Raw genomic sequence first — 17738 nt, forward strand, 5'->3', positions numbered from 1 at the left:
CTCCTGGCAGCAGGGTAGGGCCCTTCAGAGAACTTTATATAGCCCTCATCTATATGTCACTTGAACTTAAATTGCCTGCCCCCTCCCCCATCACGCTCCTGGGCCTGGCTGCCTCCTCTGCCCACCAGTCCTGTTCAGGAGCACCATGCATGTTCCTCCCGGGCACAAGGCCTTAGCTCCCCCAGCTGTGGGCTAGCACCACACTCCATGTGGCCAGCCCCAGGGCTGGGACTGGGAAACACATTGCTCCAGGGGACCCGCTTGGGAGATTCCTGCCCTGTGATGCCAGCACCAAGCGCAGGGTGAGCAGCGGCTCTTGCCACTGTCACCGGATGGGCTGCCCTGGAGGGGCTCTGGCAGCCGATGGTGGGGGTGTGATGGAGACTTGTTTGGGGGGGTTGGCAGCCAGCGAGGCCTGGCTGGGGACCTCATGAGGAGCCAGGTGGTCTGACGGTTGTGAGGGGATGCAGCTGGGGGCATCGCATCTCATGGGGGGAAGGCTGCTAGTCAATGGGTCAGTCCAAATGACAGGGGAGAGTAAACCACTGCCAGGGACCCCAAAGACAACTTGTATCCGGCAGTCCCCTCATTCATCCCCTCCCCCGCCCCGCAGGAGAATTGGGCCCAGGAACCTAACCCAGAGACACGTACAATGCAGGCAGGGAACAATGGCCCACGAAGGGAAGCATGGATCACTTACGTGATAAGCATGGACTGGTTCTCACGATCTGGAAAAGAAAGAGCCAGTGTTAGACTGAAACATACCGAGATCACTTGGAGCTCTGAGAATGCTCCAGGGCTGCCGTGGGTCTGCGTTTTCCCTGTTCATCCACAGCCCTACCTGTCTGGTCAGTGACCATGGTATTCCCCCTTCATCCACAGCCTGTCCTGGCTATCAGTGACCCTGGGGATTCCCCCTCATCCACAGCCCCTCCTGGCTGGTCAGTGACCCTGAGGATTCCCCCACATCCACAGCCCCTCCTGGCTGGGCTGGTGACTATGTTCACCTGACTTATTAACACCAAGCTTTCCCAGTCCAAAAGGTCCAAAATGAGGCTGTGGGTGCGGGAGTTCCCTCAGGCTCCAGGGGACTGGCACCCCTGGGAAGAAGTATCCTGGTGTCTTGACATTTCTAGAGTGTTTCTTTTTATCCTGCTGTATCTTCCCCTCCTTCTCTAGACCTGGCCCCACAGCACGAGCCTGCGCCCGCCCACTGTGCTGCCAAGGCCCTGGCCTCAGCACTGCCAGAGCAGCCCAGAGTCCATGCAGGTAGGTGCCCTTTCTCCTCATCACCCTGACTGTCCAGCCAAGGTAATTTATGGGTCGTATCCCCTTTTAGGGGATTGTTACATGGCACCATGGGGGCTGGGCAGCCTGGTTCAGGCCAGCTAAATGTCACGGCTGCATGTGGTGATCCCTCGAGATACAGGCTCTGACGCCCACCCAGAGTCTGTTTTGCTGGAGGAAAGGTGCTATTGGTTACTGGTCAGACTTGCTTGTAATCAGTGTTTTTAACAGTGGTCCAGAACTCCCGTTCTGAGCCCAGTCCGGACACAGACGGTCGGGTTTCTCTGGAGCTGGGCTTGATCCAGGCCCATCTGTGCTACTGTGCATTAGTTTCCTCTTGTGAGGTGATGTCACAATGCCCTCCCCACAGTCCCCCTCCCAGTGAACAAGGTCCCGCCTCCGCTGGGAGGCGAGCACAGGGAGGAGAGGGAGGAAAGATAGAAGCTTACTGCGCAACATGTCGTTGTAGGCATTGTCCGCAATGGAGTAGATGTGGGGCGGGACCTCTGACCTCCGCTTGCCCTTATAGGCTGCTACCACGGGTGAGGTGTAGACTGGCAGCCACTTGTAGGGGTTTATGGTGACACAGAACAAACCTGAATAGGTCTGAGAGCAGAGAGGAGGCAAGTGAGTGCAGAAGGACACAGCTGCCTCAACACAGCAGGACAAAGACTTTTCAAAGCCACTGGGCTCAGAGCTAGAGATGCCGCAATGGAGCCCACCTGTCTGCACCATGCTGCTTCCTTAGCCTATTACAGAACAAGGATGCAACCGGCCTTAACAGCGATATTCCCTTGTGCTGCCAACCTACCTTACCTTAATGGTGACATTCCTCTCCCACCCCATGGGCAGCAGGTCTATCCATCACTATCCCCTCCACCCAGGCAGCTTTCCCTCCTGGAAAGCCACCGTTAGTGTCTCCTCGGATGTCCTCAGGGCAGCCAGCTTTAGCCTTATCTTCAACGGCAGCTCCAGGCACCAGTGCTCCAAGCGCATGCCTGGGGCGGCAAGCTGTGGGGGGCGCCCTGCCAGTCCCTGCGAGGGCGGCAGTCAGGCTGCCTTCTGTGGCTTGCCTGCGGGAGGTCCGCTGGTTCCGCGGATTCAGCGGCAATTTGGCAGCGGGTATGCTGAAGCCACGGGACCAGCGGACCTCCCGCAGGCATGCCGCCGAATCCGTGGGACCGGGGACCTCCCACAGGTGCGCCGCCGAAGGCAGCCTGCCTGCCGTGCTTGGGGCGGCAAAAAAGCTAGAGCCACCCCTGCTTATCTAGAAATCCTTCCAGTGTTAGGAATTTTGGGAAGCATCTTGAATTGTGTTTTGTTTTGCAGGCTCCGTGGTGAGCGAGTCTCTTCACCTGGCATCCCAAGATCAGCCCGGAGGCTTATTTCTCTTTAATATGTTTTCCAAGTGAGTCTAATCAGTGCATATAAATCTACCTCTTTTTCTACCTAAGTCTGCCTGGGGATTTCTAATGCATCTATATGACTCCCATGTCATGAGGAATACTGAATGGGAGGGGTTCCTGAGGCATGACAAATCCAGGGCATAGCTATCCTGATTCGACATGACCCTGGCTGGGATAGCCAGTAATCTGGGACAATCAAGGGGAGAAATCTGTGGTAGTTTTGAGTTGGTGCCATTTGAATCAGCGTTGACTTCTGAGTGTGCTGGCCAGGGCTCTACGTGTCACCCTCACGCCCTGTACAGCTTCACTTACATAGATCATCCAGTGAGCATAGCGGCGCTTCAGGTTGTATAGCACCGAGGCCTCGTTGAGGTGCGTTAGCATGGCCATGTCCTCAATCATATCGAACTTGGGAGGGTTCATCTGCTGGATGTCGTCCTCCTTGACAACCCGGGTCTGCAGGGAGGAAGCAAAGCAGGGGAGCCTGAGTTTTTCCTTGGTTCCTTCCAGCCGGGACCAGGCCCTGCAGTCACCATTAGCACTGACAGGACACCATGCTGTTTGCTCCCATCTGTCGTGCAAAGGGCTTGATTCTGATCTCATTTACACTAGGGTAAATCCTGCTGGTGGAAGCACTCCAGATTCACTCCAGTGTAAAGGGACGCAACATCTGGCCCAGTCTCGTGTCTGGGCCTCATACCCTCCTATGACTCTCCGAGGCCAGATTCTAGCTGCCCCGGCAGTGTCTAAGGAGAATGCAGATCTCTGATGCCATCCCCTCACCCCCGGCCTGGTCTCCATCCCTGCTTTCTTCCCGAGGGCGGGCAGTGAAACGTCTTTGCTCAGCTGGGCACAGTGCCCCCAGGCTGGGGAGGAAGTGCAGTGCCTGAATACATCAGTGGTGACTGTTTGGAAAAGCAGGGCTTGGCTTTTGCCAAGGGGAGAATGACACAAATGACCTAATCTGGATACGGAACGCAAGGGAGCGAGGGGTATTTGCTGGGCACCTGAGCTCATGCTACAAGAGGGCACCTGCAGGAGACAATTGTGCTGGAGACCAAGGGCAGGTCTGTGCTTAGGGTGACCAGACAGCAAGTGTAAAAAATCGGGACAGGGGATGCGGGGTAATAGGAGCCTATATAAGAAAAAGACCCAAAAATCGGGACAGTCCCTATAAAATCGGGACATCTGGTCACCCTATCTGCACTAGAAGTGCTACATTGGTGTGGCTGCACCAGTGCAGCTGGGTCACTGCAGCGCGTCTGGTGAAGTTGCCCTATGCTGACAGGAGATGTAATTACCGCACCTCCGCGAAAGGCAGATGCTTTGTTGGCGGGAGAGCGTCTCCCATCGCCATAGCGCCGGTGTGGACGGCACTTAAATTGCTCGTGGCGGAAGGAGTCTGTTTCACACCCCTCGGTGATGTAAGTGGTAGAGGAGACCTGCTCTGAGGGGTGAGCTCGTTCCACTCCAGAGGCGTGCTCAGCACGGCACTGAGAATGCACCCGGTGACTGTGGCCCTGTCTGGCTCTGCAGACCTGCTCCCCCTGCGTCGGAGTCAGAGCACAGGGGAGCCTACATGACAAAACAGGGCGGTCACTGCTGTCTGCTCCTCCCACAGAGCTGCTTGCACCATGCGGGTCAGGGACAGCCGTGCAAAGCCAGCAAAGCTAACGGTGTCACTGGGGCGGAATTGGCCTCTGTCTTTGGGGATGATGGGTGGGAAAGAAAGGACTGGCTCAGGGCCCAGGGTGATTTTACAGGGCTGGCACATCGAAAAAACAGCAGCACCTAGCGCCTCAGGAGACCAAGCCCCAATCCCATCTGGAGCCATGTAACTAGCTCCCCCAGAGCACAGAGAGGGACTGCCCTGCACTGTCCTTTCACAGGGGTATGTTTCAGAGCAGGGCTCCCCTCCCAGTCCCCCTAGCTGCCAGGGCCCATTCCCTTGCCTCGTCTCCAGCAGCCCAGCTGTAAGAAAGTGGTCATGATAGGGTCAGTGGGTTAGTCAACGTATTACAGAATGGAGCCATGCTCCGCCCTTGCCTTACCTCCTATTTAGCCAATGGGAGTTTCTCCCACTCTGCAGTTAAATAAAGCATCAGGTTCCCAGCCTGCAGTGCCGAGATGAGGCTTGTTTGTTGTTGCATTGAGCAGTAAAACATGCCGCCCCCCTTTTCTGCCCCCCCCTCCCCCAGGGTTCTTCCAGAGGAGCACGCAGCTAATGTAGGACAAGCCGGGGCACTAGGTGCAGCTCCTGCTGGGGCAAAGCAATGTGAGGGTGGAGGAGGGACACTGGGCACAGGACAAAGGAGGGCCATGGAATGGCTCTCATGCCACTCCACTTCCCCTGTGAAAAGCAGCCCTGCTGTCCACACCCCAGCTGCCAACTCCTTCCCCTGTGCCATCTGCCTCTGGCCAGACCTCCCAGCTGCCAACCATGCCACCCTGGTGATGAGCATCTGGCCAGACCCCCCTACTACCTGCCAAAATTGCCATATTCCTCCCCCAGGCACGGACTCCTTCTTGCTTCTCGAGGAAGCTTATCGCACTGTCTGAGCAACCCACTGCGAGAGATCAGAAATACCAGAAGGCATGCTCTAGAGCATGGGCCTGCCCTGGGCCCCGGCACATGGCCCGGCTGCTCTAACAGCTCTTTTCCATCCAGTGCTACCGGTCAGTGCTGAGTGCTCCTGCTGCTACGTGCCTTACTCCTTTCATGGGCAGTGGGGCCATGGGGCAGTCCGGTTACATGTCATCTCAAAGAATATGGTACAGGGAGCGTTAAACAGCCGACATGTACAGACCATCCCTTGTCAGTGTCTTGATTTAAGCCTATACATCTAAGTACTGGAATAGCTCTCACATTACCCAGAAGCAGAATTTAGGCAGGCTTAGAGATTTAGATAGACCGGCTTGGAAAAATTTTGTCACAACAGTTTTCTGTTGGAAAATGCCATTGCAATGAAACAGATTTTTTTGTTTTTGTTTGTTTAAATTGTATTGATTTTGATGAAGTTTCAGTTAGAAAACAATGGAAACAAAAGTTCTGAAAACACCAAAACATCCCATCTCGATTTTTCATTTTGAAATGACTTTTTGTTTTGAAATTTACTTTATATATTTTTTTTAATTAAAAAGAGTTGAAATCGAATGAAACTTATTGAAATAAAATGTTTCGGTTGACCTGAAACAGTTTTTGAGGGCATTTCATTTTGTGAAATACTTCGGAGTTTTGACTTTTTGTTCCAATTCAGAATGAAAGTTGTTTTGAAATCTCAAAATTTTTCATGGGACAGAAAATCTGTTTTCCAACCAGTTCAAGATTTTGACAGACGTAAGCTATTGCTCATTACATTGACTAGCACCATAGCAAGGCAAACAAAGAAATACATAGTTCACTGTGTACATAGGACATGACTCTCTGTTCAGTTACTCCAGTTTTACACTGGTGTTACTCTGTTGAGAAGTAGGGTGGCCAGATGAGGGAAAGAAAAAATCAGGACGGGGGGGGGGGGGGGGCCAGTCAGTCCCTGCCAGCGGAGCAAAAAAAAGCGCTGCCAGCGGATATCGGGACAATTTGCGTCCCGACCAAAGATTGGTCGGGACGCGGGACACACCCCGAAACATTGGGACGGTCCCGATTTTATCGGGACATCTTGTCACCCTAGTTGAGAAGTGGTGTTACACTGTCATAAAACTGTTCTAATGGAGTGGAGAATCCGGCCCAGAAATTATTTTTACCATATATTATTTTGGTAAATAGAAATTGACTGGAGCAGATTGTGATCTTACACCAGTGTAGTTCTGGAGTATCTCCATTGAGTTCCATGGGTCTCATTCCGATCTCCCAGCGACCCTATGCGGGTGTAACTCCCTTGATTTCTGACGACTCACTCCTGATTGCCACTGGTGTAAGTGAGATCAGGCCCAATGGATTGATGTGGGTGGAGCAGAGTTCAGAATCTGGCTCTATGTGTATAACAATTTAACAACCTCTTAGTCATATGTATCTAAACACTATAATGAAACTGAGGTACCCAGATACTGCGACACTGAGTGCTATGGTGATCCCTCCAAGCAATGTAGTTAGTTCATTAAAATGTTGATCTTTGGACAAAGTCTGCTCTCTATAGTACTGGTGTAAATTCGGAGTAACTCCAGATTTACACCAGTTTCCCTTATTTCCTGCTTTGAATGGTTTTCTCTCAAGATTAACTGAATAATTTCGTCCAAGGGAGCAACTGGCTGTTTGCAAACTGAGCAGGCGTCTCCTGTTGGCTATTGTTACAGCTGTTAAGATGCCAGCTGATCTAGGCTGGGGAAGCCCTACTGTCATTCTTGCAGTCTGTTGTTTAGAGAGGACTTTTTGAAACTGAACATTTGATGCTGGTTTATTGAAGCCCTGGCATGTTTGGCAAGTCAGACAGCATATTGTACATTACGGTGTAACAAAATCCATTTACACTACTGAGCTGACTGATCGCAGGTTGATCACTTACGTGCTATAAGTAAGAACTTGTCTAGTTTCAGAAATGAGCTGTTCACACATACGTGCCCCCCCTCCCCCATGCATTCCTTTCCTCTGTGCTTCTTTCCCCCATTCCTATGGCCGTCCTTCGAAAACCAAACTTTAAAAATCAGGATTGTTTTGCTTACGTCTTTATTTTTGGTTTCCACGATGACTTTGCCACCAGAGATTTCTTTGATTTCAACCTCAACATAGGCTTCCTTGTCATCTGGGATCCAAGCTCGTTTCTTACCTTCAGGTCCAAAAGAAAAGAGAAGAAAACTCAGTCTGAAGTGAAGGGAACTGTTTGCTCTTGTCACTAGCTTCCAGAGAGCAGTAAGAACACAATCTAGCAATATTAAGGGACATTTGTTTTTTCCTTCCAGTGTTTGTGGTCATTTGACCGGGATTTCCTGGGAGTTTTCATGCTGGGTGCTTGTTTAATTTTCCCCAATTAATGCTAAGATTGATTTTGGTCTGTTGTTTGCTGCATTTTTGGGGAGACATGTGGAAAACACATTAGGGAATACAAAATTCATCCCTCCCCTCGATTTATTTATTAGCCCTCCAAAATGTATCCTGGCACAAATCCAGGGCTTTTTTATCCCAGGCACACTCTAGCTGTGCAGCAATGGCGATGGAACGAGTGGAAGGATAATATGAAGAATCTGTCACCCAAATCTATGATGATCCCTGTTCATCACCAAAGTGAAATGGGAGGAGGGCTTTGCTGAGATCTGTTTCTGTGGAACGGGCATTGCTGGCTCCCTCAGTCCTTCTGGGCACTTTACCTAGGCGCAGATCAACAGCCACCTTGTTACCCTCCACACTGAGAACCACAGTGACTGCCAAAAGCAGCTGCCGCCTTTCACTAACACTGAGTTATTCTGGTCCTTTGACTTCTTACCAGTGAGCACAAGAGCAGGGCTGCAGGTGGGGGGATTCCACTGCTGCAGGAGCGTATGAGAAGCACGGGACAAAATGATGCTATAAAACCCTACCAGGGTCCACAACACTGGGAAGGGAGCTGGGAATACTCTGCAAACCAGGCCATGGACATGAGAGCCCATGTGACCAGCATGTGCCAGGCTCAAGGTGCTGCTGATCTTACCATCAAATGGGATAGTTTGAAGCTTGAGCTGCTCTGTGTAGCTCTTCCGGAGGAAGTCAGCAGCCTCCCCGAACTCGCTCAAGTCCAGCATAGCCATCTTGCCTGCCGGGAGGGAGAAGACTGGGCAGCAGCAAAGAAAGAAGAAGCCAAAGACTTGTGAGCCCTGAAATGGAGGGAAAGTAGAGACACAGAGTCAGTCCAGAGAGACAATGCCAGTCCACAGGCTGCTTACAGAGGGCAGATACAATTTTCAAACATTCCATGAACTTAAGAGGGCCCAGGAGGATAACAGCAGTAATAAACAGCCCCAGATCTGCCAATGTAATTACTAACCACACTGTACGCCTACCATCTATATTGCAATGCACATCTCGGCTGTCTCTCTTAGTGGGTGGAAACAGAGCTTCGATCCTGAGTCTGCTGAAATCTACCCACTGCACATTTGGATTTCCACCAGCAGCCAAGGCGGCAGAGAGAAGCCCGCTTTTCACGATCACCTCTGGCAGCGCAGTTCCTGCTCTGTAGCTCCTCAGAGGCAGTGCCACTTTTGCAAACCCCATAAGAATACAAGGGTCCCTGCTCCAAAGTAAATATCGGAGTGGAGACCAGGAAAAAGAAGGGTGAGAGCGTTAACCCCTGAAAGCTCTCGAGTGCCTTCTAGGCGGCTGCCATAGCAGCTGCGCTGACAAGCGATATTGTGGCATTATTTCCTATCCTCCATACAATACAATACCATGCAACAGAACTGAGAAATGCCGCATCGATTCAAGCATTGTAACAAGCGCTGGTACCAGGAACTTCCCAGATTCCCCAGATCTCATTAAATACGCTCTTTCCTACATCCCATCTATCTCAGATTCAGGCTGCTCCGACCCACCCTCTCTGCACCCCCTCAGTTAGTACCCAGTCCTGTCCCTCTGGAGCTCCTGTCCTGCTGGCGGGGAAGCGGGTTAGCAGCACAGAGAAGCATGCACACAGACATGCTCTTTATTACCAACCTTGGTTATAGGACTGATTGGCTGTGGGTGTGCAGTGAAGCCCCTTTTTATTGTGTCTGTCAAGGTCAGAGTGGGAAGAGATATGTCAGAAATTCCCATGTGTCACATCCACGCAGCTCCATTGGTGCTGCTGTCCTCCTGCCCAGAGAGACACAAAAGGCAAACCTCGCTTTTATCTCACTGCGAATGCGGGCTGGTTATTTTTACTCTTGTATTGTCAGGCGAGTACAAAGGCAGAGGGAGGCTCCAGTCTTGGGAGTCAGCACCGCTCTCCAAGCCAGCCTGTGCCTTGCTGATCTGCAGGGGAGCAGCATGGAGCAGAGGTACAAGGGCTCTATCTCTCTCCTCTGCCTTCACCTGACATTGTCTGTGTCTTGCCACACCCCTCAGTGCCAGGAGAAGCACTGCCTGGGTGGGCACAACTGCTCCCACACTGATCTCGAAGCCACACACGCCCCGAGCTTTCTCCTCTGCCTTTCCCAAGGCCAAGCTCCCACTGATTTCAATGGGCATAGAACTAAGGAAGGAGTACACGTCTGGAGCAGTAGGTTTAGCTCTTTTCTGCTTTCCTCCTTCTCACAGGACTCGGGTTGGTTCCTGGGAAGGTAATTGACTCTAGAATGTTTGGCACCCAATGTTAGACACCTGAGAGCCTTTTCTCTTGCTGGAGCAGAATCGCCTTAAGTGATATTTAAAAAAGGGACCAAATCTCCCATCGCACCATGGCGACCCCACTGAATTCAGTGAGGCCAGTTGAATGAAAGCACCATGCACCCAGATACTGTCTGCAGTACAGATGGGCTGTAGCCTTGAAATCTGCACCCAGATGTGAACTTTTGACAGTGATGGGCTCCAGTGAGTGGGCTCAGCCCTTTGGCGATATACCAGGCAGCTGTGAAATCCAACTCGGCTTCTGGATCCAAACTGCCCCAGATTTCAGAGGGGTCTTGGGATCTGGGGTTGTCCTGTGTGGCCAGGTCTAGCTGATAACACTGAAGCTCTCCCAACCCTGACGCTGCCTGGGTGGTCGTATAAGAGCAGATCACTGGGCAACTAACAAACAAAGATTTGACATTTAATATGCAACAGGGTAGCTGCATAAATGAGTGGAGCTCAGTCACTGTACTTCCTGAAAAACATATCAAAAGGAGATAATAGGGCTGGTCCAGACCAGTAGCTAAGGTCTGGGATCCCCCTGGACTGTGGGGCATTGGGATTCACTTCCCCAGTTTGAGGATCCCGTTATCAGGAAGAGCCGGTAATAGTAATGGGGAATTTGGTTATTAGAAATAAAGAGAATTGGGAGTTCTGATGGCCGGGAGAACAGCTTGCCTGGTGAGAAGGTTGCAGATCTCACGAGACATCTAGACAGACTTATGTGGAGTGCTCGGGAGGAGCCAGTGGCTGTGGTATGTGTAGGTACCAGTGACACGGGGAAATGTAGGCGAGAGATCCTGGAGGTGAAATTTAGGGTGCTAGGTAAGAGACTGAAGTCCAGGATCTCCATAGTGGCATTCTCTGAAATGTTTCCAGTTCCACGCACAGGGCCAGTTAGACAGGTAGAACTGCAGGGTTTCACTGTGCAGATGAGACAATGGTGTAGGGAGGAGGGGTTTAGATTTATTAGGAACTGGGAAACATTTGGGGAAAGGGGCAGCCTATACAGGAACGATGGTCTCCATCTAAACCAAAATGGAACCAGATTGCTGGCATGTAAAATTAAGAAGGTTGTAGACATGGGTGGCAGGTATTGAAGGCCGGGGTGCAGGAGAGCTGTGCCTCCCCAAACAGCCCTGTGTGGTCCCACACGTGCTCTGCTCCTAGGCCTCCTCCTGCTTCCCAGCGCTCTGCGGCTCTTCCCCCCATGGTCAGAGTCCTGGGCTGGGGCCGGGGCCGGCCTGTGGCCAGGGACTCCGGGCAGCTGGACCCAGTGCTCGTGCTGCCCACCTGCCCAGAGCTCCGGGGCCAGAGACCACACCACCTGCCCAGCACTCTGGGGCTGGGGAGGGGGGACTGCGCTGGCTGGCCACCCAACACTCTGGAGCTGAGGGTGAGGACCACGTCGCCCACTTGCCTGGCACTCCAGGGCTGGGGCCGTGCCACCCACCTGGCACTCCAGGGCTGGAGCGGGGGCCACACCACCTGCCTGCCCAGCACTCCAGGACTTGCGGGGAGGCAGCACCACCCACCTGCCTGTAGCTCCAGGGCTTGGGGGGGGGGCACTCCGGGATTGGGGGCGCTAGGGCGGCCAGGGCTGGCAGGGGCTTTGGGCTCCAGCAGCAGAAGGGAAGTGGGGCCTCAGGCAGAAGGGGTGGGCCATGCCAGGGGCTAGCCTCCCCAAGCCCAGGGTTCACCTTCCGCCCATGTTTGTAGAGGATTTTCTAAACTAAGGGCTGGGGGAAAGCCAACAGGTATGGAGAGCACATGGTCTGGGTGCAGACATCCCTTAGGGATGACTTTATTAAAGGAGGAAGTCTATATCCTAGTAAAGAGGATAGGAAAGAAGCTGGTAAAGTACAGGTAGGAGCCAGTGAGGAGCAGTCAAACATAAAAGCGTCCCATTTAAATATAACACATGAAGGAAGCACCTGAATATTGACAAAATGTACAAATGCTTATATACAAATGCTAGAAATCGAAATACTAAGATGGGTGAACTAGAGTGCCTGGTATGAAATGAGGATATTGATATAACAGGCATCACGGAAACTTGGCGGAATGAGGATAATCATTCGGACACACTTAATACCAGGGTATGAAATATACAGGAAGGACAGAGTAGTTTGTACTAGTGGGGAGTGGCACCATGTGCTAAAACGGCACAGAGTCAAATAAGGCAAAAATCTTAGATAGAACAAACCATACCGTGGCATAGAATCTCTAGGGATAGAAATTCCATGCTTGAATAATAAGAGTACAGCAGTAGGAATATATCACCAACCACTCCTACGCTGGTAACAGTGACGGTGAAATACTAAAGGAGATTAGAGCAGCTACAGAGAGGCCCCTATAGGTCTAGAGCCCCAGACTTGTAAAGCTACTAGGCAGCTAACAGCTATATGCTGCCACTATAACCAACTTGTATTTTACAGCCCACAACCACAGTGGACACAGACTATGGGAACTTCCGCCTCAAGGGGTCTGACAGGCAGCAGCCTCATGGCCCCTGATTGGCCCCCTGCCCTAATAAACCCAATAGGCATTCCAGGAAGTGTCCAGGTAACTGTGTGGCTCTCTTGTAGCTGCTATGACCATTCCTGCCCCTGGTATTACCTTGGCTTGAGTTGAACTTTGCCTCCAGACCCTGACTCGGACCATTGGTATTGACCCTGGCCAGGAACCTGACTACAAACTTTGCTGCTACTTCTAGCCTCAGGTCTGATCCTGCTCTGATGCTTGGTCCCAAGAACTGTCCTTGTTAGGATCCTGACGGCTACAAAAGCAGAAACTGCAGTAATAATGGGTGACTTTAACTATCCTCATATTGACTGGGTACAGGTCAGCTCAGGGAGTGATGCAGAGGTAAAATTTCTAGACACCATAAACAACTACTTCTTGGAGCAGCTAGTCCTGGAACCCACCAGGGGAGAGGCAATTCTGGATTTAGTTCTAAGTGGTGCACAGGAGGTCCAAGAGGACACTAGAGCTGAACTGCTTGGCAATAGTAACCATACTGTCATTTCATTTAACATCCTTTTAGTGGGGGAAATACTAAAGAAACCCACCATGGTAGTGTTTAACTTCAAAAAGGGGAACTACACAAAAATGAGGAAGCTAGTTAAATGGAAATTAAAAGGAACAGTCACAAGAGTGAAATGCCTGCAAGCTGCATGGGAACTATGTAAAAACACTATAACAGAGGCTCAAACTAAATGTATACCCTAAATAAAAAGAAAGACAGTAAGAGGATCAAAAAAAATGCCACCTTGGCTAAACAGCAGAGGCAAAAAGGAATCCTTTAATAATTAGAAGTCAAATCCTAGTGAGGAAAATCGAAAGGCACATGAACACTGGTAAGTCAAGTGTAAAAGTATAATAAAGCAGGCCAAGAAAGAATTTGAAGAGCAGCTAGCTAAGGGCACACAAATTAACAGAAAAAAAAGTAAGTACAGCAGAAGCAGGAAGCCGCCCAAACAATTCAGTAGGACCGCTGAATGATCAAGGTGCTAAAAAAAAAAAGGAAGACAAGGCCATTGCAGAGAAGATGCATGAATTCTTTGCATCAGTCTTCACTGCAGATGTGGAGGGAGATACCCACACCTGGGCCATTCTTTTTAGATAACAAATCTGAGGAACTGTCCCAGACTGAAGTATCAGTTAGAGGAGGTTTTGGAACAAACAGATCAAATTAGACCATAATAAGGCACCAGAACCAGATGGCATCACCCAAGAGTTCTTGAAGGAGCTCAAATATGAAATTGCAGAACTACTAACTTTAGTATGTAACCTATGGCTTAAATCAGCCTCTGTACCAGCTCCAGAGGTGATCCTGGCAATTACAGGCTGGTAAGCATAAGTTGAATTATAGCAAAAGAACAAAATTATCAGACACATATGTAAACATGGTGTGTTGGGGAAGAATCACCATGCCTTTTGTAAAGGGAAATAATGCCTCATCAATCTATTAGGATTCTTTCAGGGAGTTAAGCATCTGAACAAGGGTGATCCTGTGGATATAGTGTACTTGGACTTTCCGAAAGCTTTTGACAAGGTCCCTCACTAAGCAGTCATGGAATAAGAGGGAAGGTCCTCTCATGGATCAGTAAAAACAGGAAACAAAGGGTAGAAATAAATGGTCAATTTTTCAGAATGGAGAGAGGTAAATAGTGGGATACATAATAGTATATAGGGCCCTGTGATGATCAACGTATTCATAAATGATCTGGAAAAGGGGGTGAACAGTAGGGTGGCACAATTTGCAGACCACACAAAATTACTCAAAATAGTTGAGTCCAAAGTTGATTTAAGAGTTACAAAGTGATGTCACAAAACTGGGTGACAAAATGGCAGGTGAAATTCAACATTGTTAAGTTCAAAGTAATGCATATTGGAAAAAATAATCCCAACAATACATACAAAATGATGGGGTCTAAATTAGCTGTTACCACTCAAGAAAGAGATCTTGGAGTCATTTTGGATAGTTCTTTGAAAGCATCCATTCAATGTGCATTGGCAGCCAAAAAAGCAAACAGAATGTTAGGAAAGGGAGGATAAGACAGAAAATACCATAATACCTCTGTATAAATTCATGCAGTTCTACTCACCCCATCTCGAAAAAGATATATTAGAATTGGAAAAGGTGCAAAGAAGGGCAATAAAAAAGATTAGGGGTATAGAACAACTTCCATACTAGGAGAGATCAAAAAGACTGGGGCTGTTCAGCTTAGAAAAGAGAGGACTAAAGAGGGATAAGATAGAGGTCTATAAAATCATGAATGGTGTGGAGAAGGTGAACAAGGAAGTGTTATTTACCCCTTCACACGACACAAGAACCAGGGGTCACCCAATGTAATTAATAGGCAGCAGGTTAAAACCAAACATAAGGAAGTATTTCTTCACACAACGCACAGTCAACCTGTGGAACTCATTGCCAGGGGATGCTGTGAAGGCCAAAGGTATAATGGGTTAAAAAAAGAATTAGATAAATTCATGGAGGACAGGTCCATCAGTGGCTATAAGCCAAGAGGGTCATGGATGCAATCCCATGCTCCGAACATCTCTAAACCTCCAACAGCATCTGTCACTGACGACTGTCAGAGACAAGATACTGGGCTAGACGGACCATTGGTCTGACCCATATGGCCATTCTTATGATCCAGTCCCCCAGGTCTGGCATCCCCTGAGCCATGGGGCATAGGGATACAGTCCATCAGGTCTGCATCTCCCTGCGCCATGAGGCTTCTTGACCCACAGTGCTGGAGCTACATCTGTCTGCTAGATTTGATCCCTTTCTCAGAACAGGCCAGAGTCTGTTTCTGGACCTTGGCAGTGAAACGTGGCCCCTGCTGGGCTGCCCACACACTTGGATGTCTGTTGGCAGGCTGGCCCACAGGCTTCCCCCACACTGCACTGCCTGGGGGAGGGGCACACAGACACTGCTGGGCTGGCAGCAGGGCAGCCTTTAGCATTTCAGGGGCTGGGCTGGTTTTAGCACCTTTGATTCGGCATGTTTAAGAAGGAAGTCAAAATAGGCGTTTCCACCAGTGTATACCAGCACATGAGAAACGTACCTGCTCCTCCAAAGCCAGGCCCTTCTGCAACAGCCATGGTGTCCTGTGGCAAAGAGCAGCACCCTTTGTAACCCAGCCCCAGTCACAAAAAGTCAGGGGTGTGAATCCAGCTGCTCCAGTGGCTGCTGATCACCACCTGTCACTCAGACACATCCTCTGGCAAGTCAGAGGATGGGCATTGTTTGCAAAGCAGCTTCACTTCTTGGCTGATACCAAGATGTTTTTACCCATGTGTGTCCATGGGCACGTGGGCCCTGACCCAGACACATGCACAACAAACAGCAGCAGCCGCCGAAGCAGCAAATACCAGCAGAGCTGCTCACTCAGACCTCTTTTAACCCAGAGTTTATGGCTACGAGTGTGCGTGGCAGGGGCCGTGCCCAGACTTTGCCCAACCCAAGGCCAGGAGCCACTGGAGTAAGGCTGAATTGCCACTGAATGCACTGCAGAACTCACTGCGGCCACCCAGTGGGTCCCTCTGAGAGAGCTACTCGGGGGAGTACGGCCGGTGGCAGCAGGCCCATAACTTGCCTGGATATGGTGGGGTGTTTGATCCCAGAGGTGACCTGTTCCTCTTGGTCTCCCTCCATTGTAGTCTCTGCTAAGGGGCACACTGAAACTGACTTTTTTTTTTAAATTAATCTATAGACCACACGTTTATCAGCTCTCTCCCCCTTCTCCGAACACTCCTGTCTAAGGATCCAGAAGGCACTCTAATAATCGGACACAAAGAAAATGCATCTCAGGCTCTTCGGTGTGAGATTCTTTTCTTATCACTTTTTCTTATGCTGTCGCTCTAGTTCCCCACATAGTGCCTCCAGCCCCTGTCTTTCTGTCTCTCTCACACACACATTCTGCAGCTCTTCCATGTGCTTTTCCTCCTGTGCCGACTTTGGTTGTATTCCCAGCGTCCCCGTGGCACAGGCAGCATTACCACTGACCCTTGGGAAATATTTGCTTCCTGGTTTACACCTTCTGTTATGACTGGGGCTTTGAATCGAGTATTGCCAAGCCTTCAGGTTCTGCATCCTGGGATCTCAGCCCAGCTGGATAGCAGGACAGACTGGGGACATGGCCAGGTCTAGTAATGATAACCATTTCCACTTGCTGGACTTTACTACTAGTGGCTTTTCTAATACATATATGGCCTCTGCTGGTACCAGAATATACCCAGTGGGGGTGGAAAAAAAGTCATGGCCTTAGTTTCCTGGATATTTTTACCTTCCAGGTATCTGTGATGGAACCTAAAATAACCTGTTCACTTGAGAGTCTGCTCACACCAAGAAGAATCTACCTTCCCTAGCCAAGAGTGGCTTCAGTGTTCTGGGTTTGGCTGGGAGAGTGTCCAGCCCTCTTTCTAGGTAGGCAGTGCGGCCAACTGGCTAGCGTTCGGCACTAGGCGTCAGGAGACCTGAGGTCTGTTCCTGGCTCTGCCACTAGTGTTTTGAGTGACCTTGGCAAGTTACTTTGTTTTTCCGTGCCTCAGTTTTCCCTGCTTGAGGTCTATGAAAAGAGCGAGAGATTAATTATTAGTCACTTTGCATGGTCTGAAGCATAGAATCTCTGCTTTAGCCAATCATCAGTTAATGTTCTTCCCTGTCCAGGGCGAAAATCGATTTGTTAAAAAACCAAGGGCCCACAGCCCACGGATGTGAGTGGGAGACATTGGAGAGGCCCCATATCTCCCTGTTGATGCATTTCTGTCTCTCCACCCTCCAAGTTCAGAGACATCTTTGGCAGACTCCACCTCGGGCTAGTGACCCTCGGGCTACACTGCTGTGCTGTGCTACACTCTGCGGGAGGAGGGGAGGGAGACAGAAGGTTCATGGTGATGATATGTTGCATTGCCAGAGCGTGGGAGAAACACTGCTGAAGTTACACTGGAGAATCGCATCCTATACAGCCACAGGCCCAGATAGTTAAAGGTATTTAGGTGTCGCTGTGCTCAGCGTTGCAACGTCTAACTGATTTAGGAGCTTAACACTCATTTTCAAAAGGGGTTTGGGCACCAAAATCCCATGGACGGCTGGAGTTTAGGCTGAGCCCCTTTAAAGCCTGGGTCCAAGTGCTGTCCTACCGCTAACTCCTCCAGCTGCCCAGCCCCCACAGGCAGGTCACACTGTGCCTCGCTCTGCAGCTGAGGCACAGGGAGGCACATGCCTCTCGCGAGGTCGTGCAGCAGACTCGGCTGGAGCT

General features: G+C 50.4%; 2 protein-coding genes across 2 annotated transcripts in view; both read right to left on the reverse strand.

Moving 5' to 3' along the window:
- The window catches only part of MYH7B (myosin heavy chain 7B), a 45013-nt gene extending 44285 nt beyond the window's left edge, over nt 1–728 (reverse strand). Inside the window, exon 1 of the mRNA XM_034786972.1 lies at nt 701–728. The gene's annotated coding sequence lies outside the window, so the exon portion shown is untranslated. The remainder of the gene's footprint in view (nt 1–700) is intronic.
- LOC117885645 (myosin-7B-like) lies at nt 697–9444 on the reverse strand. The gene is made up of 6 exons (XM_034786973.1): nt 9313–9444; nt 8315–8477; nt 7353–7456; nt 3006–3149; nt 1737–1893; nt 697–728 (listed from the first exon to the last, which is right to left on the reverse strand). The coding sequence occupies exons 1-6, from the start codon at nt 9409–9411 to the stop codon at nt 697–699; spliced, it is 699 nt and encodes a 232-aa protein (XP_034642864.1). The 5' UTR covers nt 9412–9444.
- Nucleotides 9445–17738: the final 8294 nt, after the last annotated feature.

Source organism: Trachemys scripta, chromosome 12 (genome assembly GCF_013100865.1).
Source record: "Trachemys scripta elegans isolate TJP31775 chromosome 12, CAS_Tse_1.0, whole genome shotgun sequence".
NCBI classification, from domain to species: Eukaryota; Metazoa; Chordata; order Testudines; family Emydidae; genus Trachemys; species Trachemys scripta.

Bases quoted from the DNA above. Each gene is read 5' to 3' on its own strand.
- LOC117885645 (XM_034786973.1), bottom strand. From the start codon at position 9,411: ATGGGAATTTCTGACATATCTCTTCCCACTCTGACCTTGACAGACACA. The intron at 1,894-3,005 runs GTAAGTGAAGCT...CTCTGCTCTCAG, and splicing joins ATGCTCACTGGATGATCTAT to ACCTATTCAGGTTTGTTCTG. The intron at 729-1,736 runs GTAAGCTTCTAT...TTTCTTTTCCAG, and splicing joins CTACAACGACATGTTGCGCA to ATCGTGAGAACCAGTCCATG.